Source organism: Macaca mulatta, chromosome 17, assembly GCF_049350105.2.
Source record: "Macaca mulatta isolate MMU2019108-1 chromosome 17, T2T-MMU8v2.0, whole genome shotgun sequence".
NCBI classification, from domain to species: Eukaryota; Metazoa; Chordata; class Mammalia; order Primates; family Cercopithecidae; genus Macaca; species Macaca mulatta.
The window spans coordinates 94,085,429-94,103,463 of record NC_133422.1 but is presented as its reverse complement, the minus strand read 5'-3'; the positions used below and the strand labels follow the sequence as shown (position 1 = coordinate 94,103,463).

Sequence of the window (18,035 nt, the reverse complement as noted above, 5' to 3'; positions counted from 1 at the left end):
CCCGAGTAGCTGGGACTACAGGCGCCCGCCACCTTGCCCGGCTAGTTTTTTGTATTTTTTTTTAGTAGAGACGGGGTTTCACCGTGTTAGCCAGGATGGTCTCGATCTCCTGATCTCGTGATCCGCCCATCTCGGCCTCCCAAAGTGCTGGGATTACAGGCTTGAGTCACCGCGCCTGGCCTCTTTTATCATTCTGAAGTAATTTTGAGCTCTGAATTTAGAAATTTCATAATTTGAAATATCATAATTTGAAACGGCCATTCACATAATCAGGAGTAAGACAGGCTAGGAGTGAGTACCTGGCTTTATTCTTTTTTTTTTTTTTGAGACAGAGTCTTGCTCTGTCGCCCAGACAGATTCGGGTGATCTCCAAGTAGGAGCCTCATCACATCTCCCCCAGGGCTGGAGAAGGGCTCGCCTTGGCTGCTCTCACTGTGTTAAGGGGGTTGGTTTTTTTGAATTATTTGCTAGACTTTTTATGTTTAAGCAAAACAAATGCGCCCCTCCTTTAAACAGGCCTTAAGAGTTAATATCACCTTCATCTTGATGCACATTGAAGCACAGTAGGGGCCCACCTCCAAAGACACTGCCTATTTTGCAAAAGATCCTCTGTGGTTCCGACAGCTTTATTCATATGAAAAACTGGGGTCAGCCATAGGTGACACAAATGTGGGTTTTACAAAATCTGCATAGATAGTTTTAGGCTGATCGGCTTCTGGATATAATATGGTGCTTCTGTCTAACATCATATTAGCATTGTATGATAGGAACTCTGTACACAGAACTGCCAAAATAGCAAAAGAGCAAAACTGCCTATAGCCCCATGAAGCACTGAAAGCCTTGTTAAACAGAAAAGTCCATCACGTGGGCTCTGACGTGATTGTCTAGGGACAGGGGAAGGCAGAGGATGGCAGGAGCTTCTCCCACCGGGGAGCAGAGACATCTCTGATGGGGCAGGGCTGATCAGAAGGGGAAGAAGTGGCTTCCCTGGGCTCCCAAGGAGCAAGAAGCCAGTCCCCGGGGCCCGTTGCCACCACCTCCCGGGGCCCTTGCCTTTGGTGTTCCCAGAGCCTCTGGCAACTCCTCCCTTTACAGTGGGCTGGTGAACACACTGGACAGAAGCGAGGGAAGCTCTCCCAGGCCTTGCCTGATATCCGCAGTCTCCATGCTTCCCTGAGCCTGGGTCTGTCTTTGGTGGAGGCAAAGTGGTGTGCAAAGGCTCCATGGCTGCACATCCTCTGGGGAAAACCCAACAGCAAATCCAGCTTTCTGCTCAGGTTCCAACTGGCCACCTTTGCAAAGGTGAATTGTCTTCAAGGCAAGCTGAATCTCAGGAGACACTGTGTCACCACAAGCCCACTTTAGCATGTCATGGGGTCATCATCCTGTGTGGCAGGAGAGCACCTTTGATTCCAAGGCCCGAGTCTCCCATTCTGCCTGTGGTGACAGCCAGGCGGACACAGCTTCAGGCAGAGGTAGTGGGTTTGGAAGAAAACGCTGGCCCCAGGGGAGAATCGGGCCCGTGTTTCACTGCCACATCGCTCCGGGCTCCCCTCTTGCGCAGACGGCAATGAGGGCTGGCCTGAAGAGGAGCCGTGGGTGATGCTGGGTGCAGTGTGGGTGGGATGAGGGAGCAGGACAGTCCCAAGAGGAGTCTGAGGGCCAACCCTGGGGACCTTCTTGCTCTCCTCCCACTGCCTAGGTTGAGGGGAGGCCCGAAGCAGCCAGAGGAGGGCTGAGGACAGGCCTGGCTCAGGGAGCTGACTTTGGCCTCAAGCCCATTATGGCCCTTGGGACCCCGGCCGAGTTACCCTGGCACCTTCTCTGACCTGTCTCCTCAGCTGAAGAGGTGGGCTACACCAGATAAATGTTCTCTAGTTCCAGCATTCTAGGAACCTGCGAGCCCCCTGTGTTTCAGAACAGACAGACCCTTGGGGAGAAGCAGCTGGGCAAGGGTGCGGTCAGCTTGGGGAGAGTCCCCTGTGCCTGGGCCGAGTGCGATGCTGGAGGTTTTCTCCAGTCCTGCCTGGAGGTCATGCAGGACTGTTGCTGCTGCTTCTGTTTCGCTGTGGTGAAGTTGGAGGCCCTGGAATCTGTGGGTCTGGCCATTTGGGGACAGCCCCCTGTCCCTAAACGATTTTTGTGTGCGGGTGAGGACTATGGTGGGTCGTAACTCAATTTGCTGGTGTTGGTCTGGGGAGATTCCTATTGCAGACCTCTCTCCCCTACTCCTCCTCCAATACCTAGGTTCCTTTCTTCTCTCCCACTCCAAGTCTACTCAGACTCCCAGGGCAGCTCACACAGAACATTCCAGAAAGGTCACAGAACCGATCAACTTCCCTGGGAATTGTGGACTGGCTATCAGGGACCTACACACTCCAGCTAGTTTCTTGGCATTGTGTAAATCTCTAGGATATTTGAAATTCCCATTAAGCAGGGGGTTCAGCAGACCACAACACTGCAGTTAATAAACAAAAGAGGGCCGGGCATGGTGGCTCATGCCTGTAATCCCAGCACTTTGGGAGGCCAAGTGGCGGATCACCTGAGGTCAGCAGTTCGAGACCAGCCTGGCCAACATGGCAAAATCTCTTTTCTACTTAAAATACAAAAATTAGCTGGGTGTAGTGGTGTGTGCTTGTAATCCCAGCTACTTGGAAGGCTGAGGCAGGAGAATTGCTTGAACCTGGGAGGCAGAGGTTGTAGTAAGCCGAGATGGCGCCACTGCACTCCAACCTAGGCAACAGAGTGAAACTGTGTCTCAAAATAAAAATAAAATAAAATAAAATAAAAAAGGGGCCAAAGCCATTGTTTCTGGCCAATGTAGATCCTTCATGCTTCTCTCATTTGAAGATGTCCGTCCGCTCTGTTAGCCCCCAGGCCCTCCTCTATTATGGAGCTAAAGACTCCAGGACAGGAGTTTCCTCGCCTTCGCACCTCATTTTGCCCTTCATCTTCTCCTTCCTCTAGGTCCAGGGGACTGAACGAAGCATGCTTCTCGTTCCTGTGGTACCCCACTTCGTGGCTTGTGACTGCACCCCATTCTGGGCCTGGATCTCATGGTCTCTGTCCCTGGCTCTCCCCTTCCCCTCTGCCAAGTGTCCTTGTTGAGCCTGTGCCCCACCTCCACCTTCTCACCGGTCCTTAAATTTCCTCTGGAAGCCACCACCACTCGGCCCTTGCCCTTGCCCTTCCCCAACAGTAGCGTCCCCAACCCTTGATTCTCCCACATCCCCACCTGAGCTGCCCTCTCCTGATCCTCCTGCCGCCTCTCTGCCTCTTCCTCCTCTCCAGATGCTGAATTCCTCAGGGTTCCATCCTCAGCCCTCCTCTCTCCTAATTCCCTGATTCACTCCATTATCCCAAGAGCAGGACTTGTGATTTGGCTCTCTAGTCCTCGCCTCTGTTCAGACTGATTTCCAACATCCAGTGCCCACTTCCCCCATCCCTTCTACCTGAATCCCAGGTCTATTCGTGGCATTGTTCAAATGTAGCTAGTGGGGTTGTTTCTGCATCAGACAGGGCTATATGGGCAGGTTATAAATTCACATGCTTCTGGCAATTTTTATCACGTGTAAGATTTCAGTCTTAGAGCTGGAATTTTAGTCTGAGCTGGAAAGCCCATTTTGGCATTCTTGGTCTACCCCTTTACAAAAACACTATTGGCTATTGGTTAGGGGAACTTGGAAGTGAAGAAACTACTCCTGATTCTCACAAATTAAATATCAGGTAAGCCCTCAGGTTAAGATAAAATTCTTTTATTTTTTTGAGACAGAGTCTCGCTCTGTCGCCCAGGCTGGAGTGCAATGGCAGGATCTCAGCTCACTGCAAGCTCCGCCTCCCGGGTTTTTACGCCATTCTCCTGCCTCAGCCTCCCGAGTAGCTGGGACTACAGGCGCCCGCCACCTCGCCCGGCTAATTTTTTGTACTTTTTAGTAGAGACGGGGTTTCACCGTGTTAGCCAGGATGGTCTCGATCTCCTAACCTCGTGATCTGCCCGTCTCAGCCTCCCAAAGTGCTGGGATTACAGGCTTGAGCCACCGCGCCCGGCCTGATAAAATTCTTAAATATATAGTTTAGACACTTCCATTTCAACTTAAGAACAACTGTAGGAACATAAACTCAGGGACTCACAGAATATTCTAAATGACACTGGAGTGTGTTCACAATTTTGTACTCAATTTCCCTAACATCTCCACCTTTCTAACCCAAACTCACTCTAGCTTTATGATTTGGAACTTTACAGGCAGGCTTTCCTTAATGTCAGGAGCAAGGGGTCACTATGGACAATCTTCCCTCCTTTTCTCATTTCACAATCTATAAATCTGCTCACCTGAAAATTAAGCCCAATCTGTTACCGTGTGCACAAAATCAAAAGGCTAAACCTTTTCTAGACCTTAGGAAGCTGAGTCAAGCGGCTCACTGGCGCCCTCCTCTGGTTGGCATGGCTCCACAGGTCTTCCTCGCGGGTGCCATCAGTCTGAAGAGTCCCAGTGTTTTGACAAGAGGTGGGGGAGCTCTCAGGTATTCAGACTTCTGCCGGGAATGCCTGTGTCAATGCTTTTGTGTCAATATTTGCAGGAAGCAAGAGTGCGTGAGCTACGCGAACCCCAGTAAGACAGAAAACATGGCCAAGCGTGAAAAGGTAGACGTGTGTGTGTGTGTGTGTGTGTGTGTGTGTGTGTGTGTGTGTGTGTGTGAGACTGTCCAGAAGGTGGTGATGGAGGGAGAGTGGCCTGGCAGTTGCATGACAAGGATGGAGAATCACGGGCCACCACTGCAAAGGTGAGGTCTTGGCAGCTGCGAGGAACTGGGAAAGAGGCTCAAAGAACTAAAGAGAACAAACCAAGCCTGTAGTTGTCTCCCAGCTCTGCCACTACTTAGGTCCTCAATCCTCTACTCTGTAAACAACCGACACAGAGGGTCACTAAGGTGCCCGTGGGCAGGACAAAGGTCTCCAAAATACAATCTCATTCCCAAGGGAATCCTGATCAGCAAACACTCAAGAACAGCTGGCAGGTGTGAACTGAGGCCTCTAATTAGCTACTTGCAAAGGGGCTATTTGTTGCCCCCCAGTCTCCAAGGGAGACCTTTGCTGTGGTTTGGTTTTACTTGGCTAGGTGCTGTTTGAAGGGGTGGCATGCAGGAGGGGTGTATTTTTGGTTGTTCTCTGCCTGTGCCCCTTTGCACGGGGAACACGGAGAGTGGGTTTTGGTTTGCCTCAGAGGTCAGACCCGCATGGCTTTGCTCAGCCCTCTCAGGTGATGAATGAGGCCTGGTTAGTGAACGAGGTCAGGGACATATCCACCACCGTCAATCGTTCCTTTCAACCTGAGGTGGCGCAACTCAGATTCAAGGAGGGGCTTGTGTGTGGGACCAGCGGGGCTCCAAGAAAGTCACCTTGACCCCATTTCTGAGCAGCTCAGTGGCCCCAGGCAGCCTCAGTGAGACCCAGCTTCCAGGTTTCCACAGGTAATGCCACTGACCTGGGGTGTTCTGTGGGCAGTGCTACTTACAGGAACAAAAGCACTTCACTCACTTCAAACAAGCACTCAGTCTTCTGAAGAAAGACGAGCAGTGCGGAGGATTTGGTTGACTGGTAAATGCATAGCCTGGAACAAGGCTTTACTTGTACAAGTCTGACAGAAAAATACTGAAGAGTAAAACACATTAAAAACTTTATTGTAAGTATCAACATCTAAATTTGCATCAATTTGATACATCGTTGCTCATTTTGCAGAACATAACAGTTGCACATTGCAAGAGTCAACTTGCTTGGGGTCTTTTCATGCTCAGGGCGGTCCACCCCTGCCTTCCCTCTCCCCGACCTGCATCCCGTCCTCCACAGTCTGCCCTGCCTCCTGCCGCCACAGGTTCAAGACCTAAGCCCTGAGGAGAACCTGCTGCCAGAGGGGCTGACTGGCTACAAGCCGAGAGGGCCAGGCAGCTAGCCCTGCCACAGGGACGGGGCAGGCAAGGGATCGTTCCTCCTCTTCCCGGGCTGAGCCCGTGCCAGGCCAGCCACAGAGTGCCCTAGTCAGCCCATGTGGCTCCAGAGAGCCTGCTGTTCTTCTCCATCCCATTTCACCCGCAGCCTAGTGGCTAACTCTGGATATTCTGAGCAAAATTAACCCAAGTTTCATGGAGAACTCCAGAACCTTGAACCAGTGCATGGTTATCACCATTCTTTGTTACTAGATATAGGAGAAGGTACTGCGGAGTCCCCTGGCCTGGAACAGCTCGGGGGAGGATTCAGCTCCCCGTTTCTCCCTCACTCCCAAGAGATTTGAAAACAAGTTTGAGAGAAGAAACAGTAACTGAAAAAGTCAATGAAGAAGGATCTGACATGTCCTTTATGAAATAACATCACCCTCTCCCCATCACAACGCAGGAGATGACACGTTACAGTAAGAGGGTTACGGCAATTCCCCATCTGGAGTGCCATTCAACTGCCTGCAGAAATCTTCCATTTTAATGCATTTTAAACCCATTCAAAACGAGTGATGACTCTCCAACCTAGGGAAAATGCCCAATAAAAAATATAGGTAGAAAATACATGCTAATGTAATGGCAAACTTATTTCCATACTATAATGGCAACAGTCTTGGGGTTGAAGGCAGGGGTGTGGTGGAACCTCCCTCTTCCCACAAGAACATCAGCACCAGAGATGCTCGGTCCCCGGGCTGATCTGATGGTGGGGACCACGCACTGTCACTCGGCGGCCGGTCCGGTCCCAGTGTTGGCCTGGGACCATCAGTGTTGCAGCAGGAAGTTGGTGGCGACATTGAGGTCATTGTTTGAAGCTCTCAGGGCTTCCAAAGCATCACCTCTGGAAAATCCCATCTCCATGAGCCGGGCGACCTGCAGGCAGAGAAAACCCAGAAACCTGAGGGCGCTGACGACACTGCTGCTTATCCCTGGGCCCCAAATGTTCCTCACGTGAGCCGTGTGGCAAAGGTCAAAACTGTTTACAAACAAACCATTTTCATTTCAATATGGAATCTGATACTTAAAAGTTACACCAGGTACAAATTTTTCAATGTTTACTAGGGGTAGCTGATACATATGCATTCTCGCATGTAACCCTCAGTCTACAGACGAAGACATAGGGTTCCTGAGGGTCAAGTGGCCTAGTGGGACCAGGCCTTGGGAGCAGGTCAGCATGAGCTGCCCGGGCTCACTGCCAGGCCACACACCTCAGCGTCAAATGTGATTCTCTATGACGGTGACACACGCTCAGCCCTGGCATCACACTCCTGGCGCCACTGCCACAGAACTGCCTGCCTTTGGGTGCTTGGACTACTTTTAACAGCTGTCCCGTTCGCAGCCTGGGGCTTACACAGGCAGCAAAGGGGGGCTGAGCCTGGGGCAGCAACCGAGGGAAGGAGGTAGCGAAAGCCACCAGAAGCAGGGAGGAGCAGGCGTGCATTGTTTTTGACCACAAATCCTGATTCTGTGCATATGGAGATTTCCTGTACTTTTCTCTACAGGCAGTCTCCAGTATCGAAATCGGCAGTGTTACTAAAGCTTATTTGCAACCTTTTTTCCCAATTAAGAATGTATTACAAAAATATTCATGGCCCCAGATTGCCACAGGAATACTTTTTTTGTACTTATATTAAACTGCACTTGCAATAACATCTCGTAAAAGTCAACAGTCTTGTACATGTTGAGTTTTTCAGTCACTTGCGCATTAAAGAGGCTTTTGTGGGTTCACCTGAGGACTTAGTCAGAGTTTCCAATTTTTTTTCCGAAAGAGAGCGAGCTACTTGGTGTTACATGGTGGAAAGAGAAGGGGCCCAGTATTGCCACCCCTCCCCCTGCTCAGGGGACTCGGGGTGTGTGAGTGGGGACTATGGCATGGGGTGGCTGGAGGACGGGACGGGCATGTGGCTCCAGAAAGCCTGCTGTTCTTCCTTTCCATCCCATTTCACCCGCAGCCTAGTGGCTAACTCTGGATATTCTGAGCAAAATTAACCCAAGGACCCAGCAAGGTGAGGAAGAAGGTGCAGACAGGAGAGAGGCAGGTCGGGGAGGGAACCCCCCAGTGACCACGCAGGCCCAGACACCCAGACGCCTCCTCCCCCAAAAGCCTTAGGGAAGAGCTGAGGGCAAACAGGGACACACAGTGGACACTGCTCAGAAGCTGGAGTCCAGCCAGGGCTTTTCCAAACGGGGGCTGCTGCCCATGTCATGGGACCATTCAGTGGGTGAGGACTAGGCTTACAAACGCACGCACTGAGTGTGCTTCTTCCTGGAACGTTGCTTTCAACCCTTAGCACAGGGACAGACGCACAGCCCTGGCTAGGAAGCTAAGAAGGGCTGCTAGGTGTCCTCTACACGCCTTGTGGTGGGGAGGGGTGTCCCGGGGCAGCAAGAAGCCCAGCACCTGGGACACTACGGTACCCTGAGGTGACTCACGCTCAGCTGCCCGGGGCTGGTGGGCAGCGCACAGCGAAGCCAGAAACCTTCTAGTTTGTTTTCCCGCCAGAGGAGAGAGTGGTATAGATAACAAAACAATAGATAACAAAACTAGAATTGAAAAGAATTGATTTTGGTTGGCTGAAAAATGATCAGATGGAATTTAACAGAAATATGTACAGTCCTAGACTTAAAAGGTCAGGTAGGATTTGAGAGACCTGACTCGAGAGCATTTTATGTGAAAATTCGTGAGTGCTTTCAGCAGGCCCAGCTTAACTGGCCACACCAGTGATGCAGCTCCTTACACAAGAGCGTGCACAGACACACACACACATGCACACTCCTAATGCATCATATGCACATCAGCTGTGGCTGAGTGCCCTGGCCTTGCTGCCAGGTGGCTGAGAATGCTGCCACCCTGGCGTTCTGCCTCTCACGAGCTGCCATTCGCACAACGCCACAGCTCTTGATTTTGCCCTTTGAAGTAACCGAGAACAACCCTATTCTCTTTTCCTACATAAAGCGCTTTGCGGGTGTGACAGCCCTCTCCTTCCTCCCTCAACCACTGGCTTTTCTCGGCCCCCACCCTGGCCTGTGGGCACCGCAGCTTGTTCTGCCTGTTGCCGTCTCTGCCCTCTGCCCTGATCCTGCTGACTCCTCTTCCCCTGGTGAGTCTTGGGGCCCCTGCCCTTTCCCATGTCTCCCAGACTAGAAGGCTCCCAGAGTGAAGTCCTCATGGCCCCACTGCCTTCTGTCCTGGGCTCCCTGCAGCTGTGTGTGTGGGGCGATAGCTTCTCCCCACCGCTGTGAACTCCCAGTATGAGGGCCGTGGCTGCCTTTGCTCATTCCTGTGTTTCAGGATCCAGTTCCTTTCAGCCCAGTCCCCTCGCATTTGTGCACACCATCTCAGAACACCGTGCCCAGAACTGAGTGTGACACCATGGGTGTGGTCTCACTGGGGCAATGAGCAGTGAGGCTGCTGCCCTCTGACAGTCTGGGCCCTTAGCTTCAATGAGAGCAGAGGAATGCATGAGGAGTGTGCATGTGTGTGTGTGTCTGTGCACGCTCTTGTGTAAGGAGCTGCATCACTGGTGTGGCCAGTTAAGCTGGGCCTGCTGAAAGCACTCACGAATTTTCACATAAAATGCTCTCGAGTCAGGTCTCTCAAATCCTACCTGACCTTTTAAGTCTAGGACTGTACATATTTCTGTTAAATTCCATCTGATCATTTTCCAGCCAACCAAAATCAATTCTTTTCAATTCTAGTTTTGTTATCTGCTGTTAATCATCTCCCTCAAACTTGCATCATGCCTAAATTTGATTAGTAAACCTCTACAACTTCGTTCAAGTTATTATTGATGAAAATGTCAAACAGGTCAGGTCAAAGAGTCCAGAACTCTGTGTTCAAGGGGTTAATGAACATTTTAAATCAGTTTCAAACCCACTTTATTGTACTATCATTATCCATTCTGCATGTCACCAACGTCTCTCATAAGCTGATGAGATGTTGTCAAAGGTCTTGGTGACATCTTGCCAACGGCATTGGTTTGGTGTCCTAGGCCACAGCTGTCTTTTCAACGTTCACAAATCATCTATTTGATAATAATCTGTTCTGGCTTTTGCCAGACGTGAAACTTCAATTCTGCCATTCGGTTCTCAGAATTCACACTTTCCTTTTCCTTAGGAACATTTTCAAGCCAAGTGCTTTCTCAAGCCTCCATCAGGTCGTGCAGGGAGAGGGGCTGGAGGACTCAGGTTGGATATGTATCACGTGGAAGGAAAACTCTCTCTGATCAAGGTGGTCTTTCCAATCTCGGGTTGAAATAACCTGTATGATGTTTCCTCCAGTTACTTCCAGTTAAGGACCACTGTCATTGGTGGAGGTAACTCAGGCCAAATGGGAGGTGGCCTGCCTTCCTTCCACCTGTTATCCACCACCATGATGCCATGGCTCCCAAACAACTTGGCCACTCTTAATGACATTTATTTAAATGGCTTGGAAAAGCTACTTTTACTACTACCTGTAGTACTTCAAGCACAGCTGAGGACTGGCTGCTTCTCTGCACCCAGTCAGCAGAAACAAATCCATCTGCTGTCCACACTCAGCAATTTGGAGATTTGGCAAATCACGATTCATAATCTGGAGTGATGAAGTGTGACCTTAGGCCACAGCTCCACCTGGCACTTGAGCTCTCCCTCCACTGATGATGCATTTGGTTTGGAATCCAGAGGATGGGCAGGCTGCACACAGGCCACCAAGACAGGGCAGCAGCACGGACTGCACGCAGGCCCTGCCCTGGAGAGGGAAGAAGACCTTAGGTCTGGGATGGCTGGGCTGGGTTGTAAGTCATGTAGGTGACATCCTAGAGTAAGAACAAAAGTTTTCCATGTGCACAAGACTTCCTTCTGAGTTTATTCTCTCTCAGACATGAACAACATGTGCCGTGGTGCTGGTTTTGTTTTGTTTTGTTTTGTTTTGTTTTGTTTTGAGACAGAGTCTCGCTCTGTCGCCCAGGCTGGAGTGCAGTGGCGCGATCTCGGCTCACTGCAAGCTCCGCCTCCCGGGTTCACGCCATTCTCCTGCCTCAGCCTCCTGAGTAGCTGGGACTACAGGCGCCCGCCACCGCGCCCGGCTAATTTTTTGTATTTTTAGTAGAAACGGGGTTTCACCGTGGTCTCGATCTCCTGACCTTGTGATCCGCCCGCCTCGGCCTCCCAAAGTGCTGGGATTACAGGCGTGAGCCACCGCGCCCGGCATGTGGTGCTGGTTTTGACAACTAAGACTGGCTTTTCACAACTCTTGGCAGAAGAGAGTGTCTGCTGTCACAAGCTTGCAGCAGGTTTGCTCTTCATCCTCTGAGGGGTGGATCATGCTCCTTTAGCCAAAGCTGGCTTCAGAGCTTTATGCAATTTTTATGGGTGAGAAGACAAGTGTGATAGGAGAACTTTCATTGCCCACTGACCTGTATTTTCACCAGATTAAAAACAACTGCTAAGTAGCAATAATGTTAGCACAGTTCTTTAAAAAGAATAAACAATTATGCTAAGAAATGATACCTGAAAGTGTCCTGTAGTGTCCAAAACGAAACATTCATGGCAAACTGAAATTGCATGCTTCGGCTTGGGTATGCGATGACAACCAGCCAGCAAGGACGACGAGGGTCAGGGGATAGGTGTTCCGATGGGTGCTTACCCAATACTCCCCAGTGGAGGGGTGCGGTGCAGTGCTCACAGCCCTGCAAGTTAGCCAAGTGGTCCCTGCTGTCCTTTCTCTATGTAGTTTCAGTGGTTCACAATATAGACAGTAAGAACTAGAGCAAAAACTAGCAACACAAGAACAGTTGTCTATAGGCCTCTTTGGCGGACACTATTACTGCTGTGGCTCTTACTATTCATCTGCCTGGAGAAGCCCAGCACACCCAATCCCCGCCCATCTCATTACAGTCTCTCCTGGGAAAGCTTATTTAGCATGTGAAGCATCAACTCCTGTGCTCAAATTACAGAAAGATGAAATCGAGGCCTGTGCAGATGTGCAGTCAGGTAAGCAAAACACAAGTTAAGCATTCCTAATCTGAAAATCCAAAATCGAAAATGCTCCAGAATTTGAAACTTTTTGAGTACCAACATGGCAGTACAAATGGAAAAAGTTCCACACCTGACCGCATGTGATGGGCCACAGTCAAAATGCAGGCCACCACACGTAGTTTATTCAGTGTCTCCAAGGGAAAAGAGACCCTCTCACCCTCCTGCAGCTGTGACGTGCCTTTTCTGCACATGCCCTGATTCCCCCACACAAGCACATGCCAGTGGGCACGCTTCCCACAATGCCCTGCATGGGGCCAAATCCCACGTGCATCACTCACTGTGTCTTTTTGCTTACTTTCTGCTCTGTGTTATAAAAATGTTGTTAAAATATCTAAAAGGCCTGCAGATACCCTTCTGGGTAACAGTGATAAGAAAAGATTTCTATGCTATAGATAGTCAAGCTGTTGGAGAAAGTGGAGAGCAGTGTGAGTGTAAAATGTCTTACAGGAGAGTATGGAGTTGGAGTGACCACCATAGGACCTAAAGAAACAGAAGGATAAACTGTTGAAGTTTATGCTAAAAGTGATAAACAGAAATTAATGAAAAATAGAGGAACACTGCATAAAGCTAAAAATGAAGATCCTGATCATGTACCGAGGATGATTCCCTTGGTGTTGCAGCGAACACCTGCCACTTAATGCTATGTGGGTCAGGAAACAAGCAAGGATCTATCAGGATGAACCGAAAACGAAAGGGAACTATGAATATTCAACATGTTGGCTGCAGAAATTTAAGAAAAAACATGAAACTAAATTTTTTAATGTGGTGATAAAGCATCATGAAGCAGCAGAGAAATTCACTGTTGAGTTTGCCGAGGTCACTGCTGACGAAAATCTGATGCCAGAACAAGTCTATAATGCTGATGGAATCACTGCTTTGGTTTATTGTTCCAGAAGGACACAAACTACAGGTGATGAGACAGCCCCCCCAGGAACTGAAGACATCAAGGGCAGAACAAATCTGCTGGGATGCGCTAGCACAGAGGCATGCATAAGCGTAAACTTGCATGACAGGCAAAAGCTTGTGTCCTTGCTGTTTTCAAGGAGTGAATTTCTTACCAGACCATCATTATGCTAACAAAAAGGCATGTTTAACTAGGGGTATCTTTTCTGATTGGTCTCACAAACATTTTGGACCTGTGGCTTGTGCTCAGTGGAGGGGAGCTGGGCTGGATGATGACTGAAATATTTTGTTATTCCTTGACAACTTTTCCGTTCATCCTCCAGCTGAAATGCTCATCAAAAATAATGTTTATGCCATGTACTTTTCCCCAAATGTGACTTCATTCATTCAGCCTTGTGGCCAAGGTATTGTTAGATCAATGAAAGATAAATATAAAAGTATCTTCTTGAACAACATGCTAGCAGCAATGAATGGGTACGAAGATTTTCAAGAGGTGTTTAGCGTGAAGGATGCCATACATGCTGTTGCCAATGCATGCAACACAGTGACTCAAAACACAGCTATGCAAGCCTGGCACAATCTCTGGCCTCTGCTATGTTCAGTGATGATGATGAACGAGGTGGTGACTTTGAAGGATTCCACATGTCAAGTGAGGATAAAATGATGTCTGACCTCCAAACAGGTAAAAAATATACCTTTGGAGTCTGTCAGTAAGCTGGAAGAAGTGGATGTTGAAGTTTTATTTTTGAGACACAGTCTCAGTGGGTCACCCAGGTTAGAGTGCAGTGGCACGGTATTGGCTCACTGCAACCTCCACCTCCTGGGTTCAAGCCATTCTCCTGCTTCAGCCTCCCAAGTAGCTGGGACTACAGGCATGCACCACCACGACCACTAATTTCTGTGTTTTTGTGTTTCACTATGTTGGCCAGGCTGGTCTTGAACTCTTGACCTCAAGTGATCTGCCCACCTCGGCCTCCCAACATGCTGGAATTACAGGCGTGAGCCAGATATTGAAGTTTTTAACATCAATAAGGGGGCTCCAGCTGTTCATCAATTGACCCATGGTAAAATAGCTGAGATGGTTGAGTCAAGGTGATTGTGACAACAGTGATGATGGAGATGATGTTAACACTGCAGAAAAAGTGTCTACAGACGACATGGTGAAAATGTGTGATGGGCTCACTGAAGGACTAGAGCAGCATGCATTCTGGATAAGGGGTACTCAATTGTAGGGACAGAAAACCAGGTTCATGTTTCCGTGAAATAAAAATGCAGGGGAGACTGTATGCTGTCTCAGGTCTGCCTCCAGCGCCGGGTGGCAGGGTGACCCCAGCTCTGGAGTTGGCCCCGTGTGACCACATGCAGGGGACCAGGCTCTGGCTCTCTGTTTCCTCGCAGTTTGGGAGATGAGAGGGATGCATGTGAGATGCCCAGAACAGTGATGGGCACATGACAAGCCCTCAATAAACATGACCTCTCAGGACCACTATTATCCTATGGAGGACAGCGGGGTCAGGTGTGTGGTGTGCCCTAGTGAAGTCAAAAAGACAGGAGCAATCTTTTTAAATGGTGAGCATAACATTCTAACAAAAAGCCTGTGTTGTTCTAGTGACTCCTGGAAACACTTTATGTATTTATAAAGTTTAGCAAATACACACCTCTGATGACTATATAAATAATGGTATTTATAGATGGTCAGCCCATCTCTCTCCCTATCGAAAGCATCATATTTTAGCCACAACACACATTAACTCACATTGAAACCCTGAACTATTTCATTTTCTCTGCAGGCTGCTTCCTGTCTTTGTAGTTCAGCTACTGGGATGAGAAGCATCAGAACTCACCACGAGCACCTGATCCGATCTAACATCCACAGGAAGAGAAAGTTTCAATGTAAAATCTCCTGATGTCAAGTTGTTCAAGTACAGGAATGAGTATTTACAGACGGTCTCCTCTGCTCTAAGGACTGGCACTAGGTACTTGCATGAGTTGGGTACTGGGTTAGGGCCTTGCATGGATCTGGTCTCCCTCACAGATGGTGAGCTCCCTGAGGGCGGGCACCAGGTCTGGCTTGCTACCTCCCAACACAGAGCCTGACACACCCGTGCCCAGCACCGGTTAGAGAAGGCTGAACGTGAAGATCAAAAGTGACCAATAAACATGTGGAGGACAAAATGAGAATGCTGGGAGGACACTGAGACTCTGGAAAAGACCGTGCTAGGACAGACACATGTTCTGGCGTGAGTGGAGGCAATGGCGAGGCGAGGCGCGCGCAGCATGCTGCAACTCCGTCAGCCTTGGCTTGATGGGCTTGCAGTCATTGGTCTGGAAAATTTTAAAAATGTCCCAAAGAAATTTTCTAAAACGGCATTCTTTCAACATTCCCTCTCCATCGCAGAGCACAGTCAGTACCTTCCTCCTGCTCAGACATCACAGGAAGTTTCTGCCTAAAAATCCTCACCACAAAATATCAGATTAGAGTGCAGCTTGGTTTCTAGCCCCCAAATCAAAATGATTCCTTCCTCTAACCTCATTGAGAAGCCAGCTCTAGTTGGGTTCACCTCCAGCATGCTATGCTTTCCTGTCTTCCACATCTACTTATTTCTTATTTCTAGACACTAACATTCCCCAAATGTAACATCCAGAGCCTGCTTTCTGTGACAGGAAACCTGACTTCCAGAGGTGAGGAGCAGAGATAAGGCCACTCAGAGGACACCAGGGAGTGGCTGGTGCTGCAGCAACAGCAAACTCCAGCTCCGCCCTCACGCGGATGAAGACCTGCTCTGGAGGTGTCCAGGGTGCCCCACCAGAGCCCCCACAAGGATGAAGACCCACTTGGAGGTGTCCAGGGTGCCCCAATGGAGCAAGGCGTGACTCCATCAGCTGCCTTTCGTCACAAGCTCCTGAACCACAGGCGTCAGCAGCCCTCCCTCCACCAGCCCTGGTGTGACACTTCCGCATGGCTGGCTGACCAAGGCAGACGAGCGTGACAGAAATAGGCGTTGCCACAAGAGCACTGTCACCGTCACCTGACAGTATTCCAAAGGAGCAAGATGGAATCCATTCCCCTATAACGTGCTTTTCAGAGAACTCACTGAATGAGGAAAACACCCTAGAGATGGAAATAAATCTGTACCAGTTTCTCTTTCCTTATTTTTTATTTTTAAACATCTTCTATGATTGGGATGTGTGTCCCTACTACCTCAAGATAATTCTCATTTAAGAAAATGCCAGCCTGGGCGACCCTTGTCTCTACCAAAAAAAAAAAAAATTAGCTGGGCATGGTGGCATGTGCCTGTAGTCCCAGCTACCCAGGAGGCGGGGTTGGGAGGATGGCGTGAACCCAGGACGTTGAGGGTGCAGTGAGCAGTGAGCCATGTAGTACCACTGCACTCCAGCTTGGGATACAGAGCAAGACCATGTCTCAAAAAAAAAAAAAAAAAAAAGAGAAAAGAAAATAAATGAAATCCCACTTTGGTATTTTACTTGCAATTCAACTCCTCTTTGACATAAGTAAAATAGGACATTCATTCCAATGAGATTTCTAGCAACTCCCCTCAGTGAAATACTCCTCTTGGTTTATTCAAACTAGAGTGTGGTTTTCTTTAACTTCCCTTTTAGCTAAGTGCGTCAAAAACAAATGTTTTTTTGGGTTTTTACTTCCCATATTCTGACGCTTGCAAAAAGTGATGCCCACCTGAAGACGGTCCCCACCCGATCCTGAGCTCACACTGGGTGCAGGGTAGCACGCACACCCTGTTGAGGGAGCCCAGATGTGCTGGGCCTGCCTCACCCACTGCTGTCATAGCAACTGGCACCGGTTACCAGTCGGCACCAGCCGCCCACCCCTACGTGGATGCAGGGTCGAGACCCTTGCAAAGCAGTGAAGCCCCCACTCCCTTTCCCCATCTGACCACTCTCTTCCTTGGGAGAGCTGCAGAACCCCCTCCTTTCACATCTCTTGGCTGAACTCAGGTTTCTGGTTATTATATACCCCTGCCAGGGCTCTGGGCTGCTTTGAGACCAAGTGTGTCTAGGGCCTCGTCAGGGTCTGGTATGGAGCAGGTCTTCAGTGAAGGCTGGCCAAGCTCCTTTGTGTACATCTCTCAGAGCACCCAGCAGAATGAGACACCCCACAAAAGTTGGTTGCTATTTGAGTACCACCTAGTATTTCATTGTAACACATCTAACTTTGGGATCTTGTTAGAAAACATTTTCAATCCACCAGAGTAAGCAATGGGAAAACCTGGCATAATACCACTCTCTAGCACAGTTTTGACGTGAAAACAAGAGTTCTGAAAGGGAAGTTTACTGGCCATGCCTTCGTGTTCAACCCCTCTCCAACCGATGCTCGGGCATCTATGTGTATCAGGCTTTTCATAGGGTAGGAAACAAGGCAGACCTGGCCCCAGCCCTCAGGGAGCTCACTGTCCACAGGGAGACCAGACAGCATGGGAGGCTAACCCAATACCCAATGTGCTGCCATGCTTGGCTACTCAGAGCAGAAGCACAAGTGTGTCTTGAAACCAATAAATATTAGATCCCTGCTTTCAGGAGGTGAATATTTTAGGAGTTTAGGTGGGTTTTCTAGAAATAGTGGTAAGGATTCCTGAGATGAGAAGAGAGGAGATAGCCTCATTAAGATTTAGATTCTCTAATACTAAATTCATTTTGCTATTTATCAGCTAAGAGTGAAAGCACCTTGTGGGTTTAAAGCCATTCTCTCTACTTGGGCTAATGGATATCTCAGAGACATAAACAGAATCCACACGACATGTCATGTGAATTAAACAAAAATTATGGGAGGCCATTGTTTTGAGCTCCAACAAACCAGAAGACCAAACTAAATGGAGTCACTCGTGCTAAATGCCACATAATCAAACTGAAACTTTAAGGAAGCAGGCAGATGCCAAAACAAAAAGACCTGCTTTTTCTAAAAATACGAGATCCCAGACTACAAGAGTCAGCATAATAAGGAACTCCCCTCTGCTTTAATCTTTAAAAAAAAAAGCAACCTGAAGTAACTCAATGTTAACCTATCAGTTATTTTTCTATTGTTCTGTTTCCTTCTTACAAAACGCACTGTTTCAGTACTGCCTGGCGGGAGCTCACATTCTGTTTTGTAGAAT

The 18,035-nt window shown here is 48.9% G+C and overlaps 1 protein-coding gene and 1 long non-coding RNA gene across 10 annotated transcripts in view; one reads left to right on the top strand and one right to left on the bottom strand.

The window, feature by feature from the left end:
• Nucleotides 1–5,587: 5,587 nt before the first annotated feature.
• The window catches only part of UBAC2 (UBA domain containing 2), a 189,989-nt gene continuing 177,541 nt past the window's right edge, over nucleotides 5,588–18,035 (bottom strand). For 8 of the 9 annotated variants that reach the window (XM_077973589.1, XM_077973591.1, XM_077973594.1 and 5 more), the window contains one exon: nucleotides 5,659–6,858. In XM_077973589.1, the coding sequence (XP_077829715.1) occupies nucleotides 6,751–6,858 (108 nt within the window). In that variant the 3' untranslated portion in view covers nucleotides 5,659–6,750. 9 annotated transcript variants of the gene reach the window in all.
• Nucleotides 6,858–16,045, top strand: LOC144336174 (uncharacterized). Its single transcript, XR_013407699.1, has 2 exons — nucleotides 6,858–9,086; nucleotides 14,697–16,045. It is a non-coding gene; the product is annotated as an uncharacterized LOC144336174 (long non-coding RNA).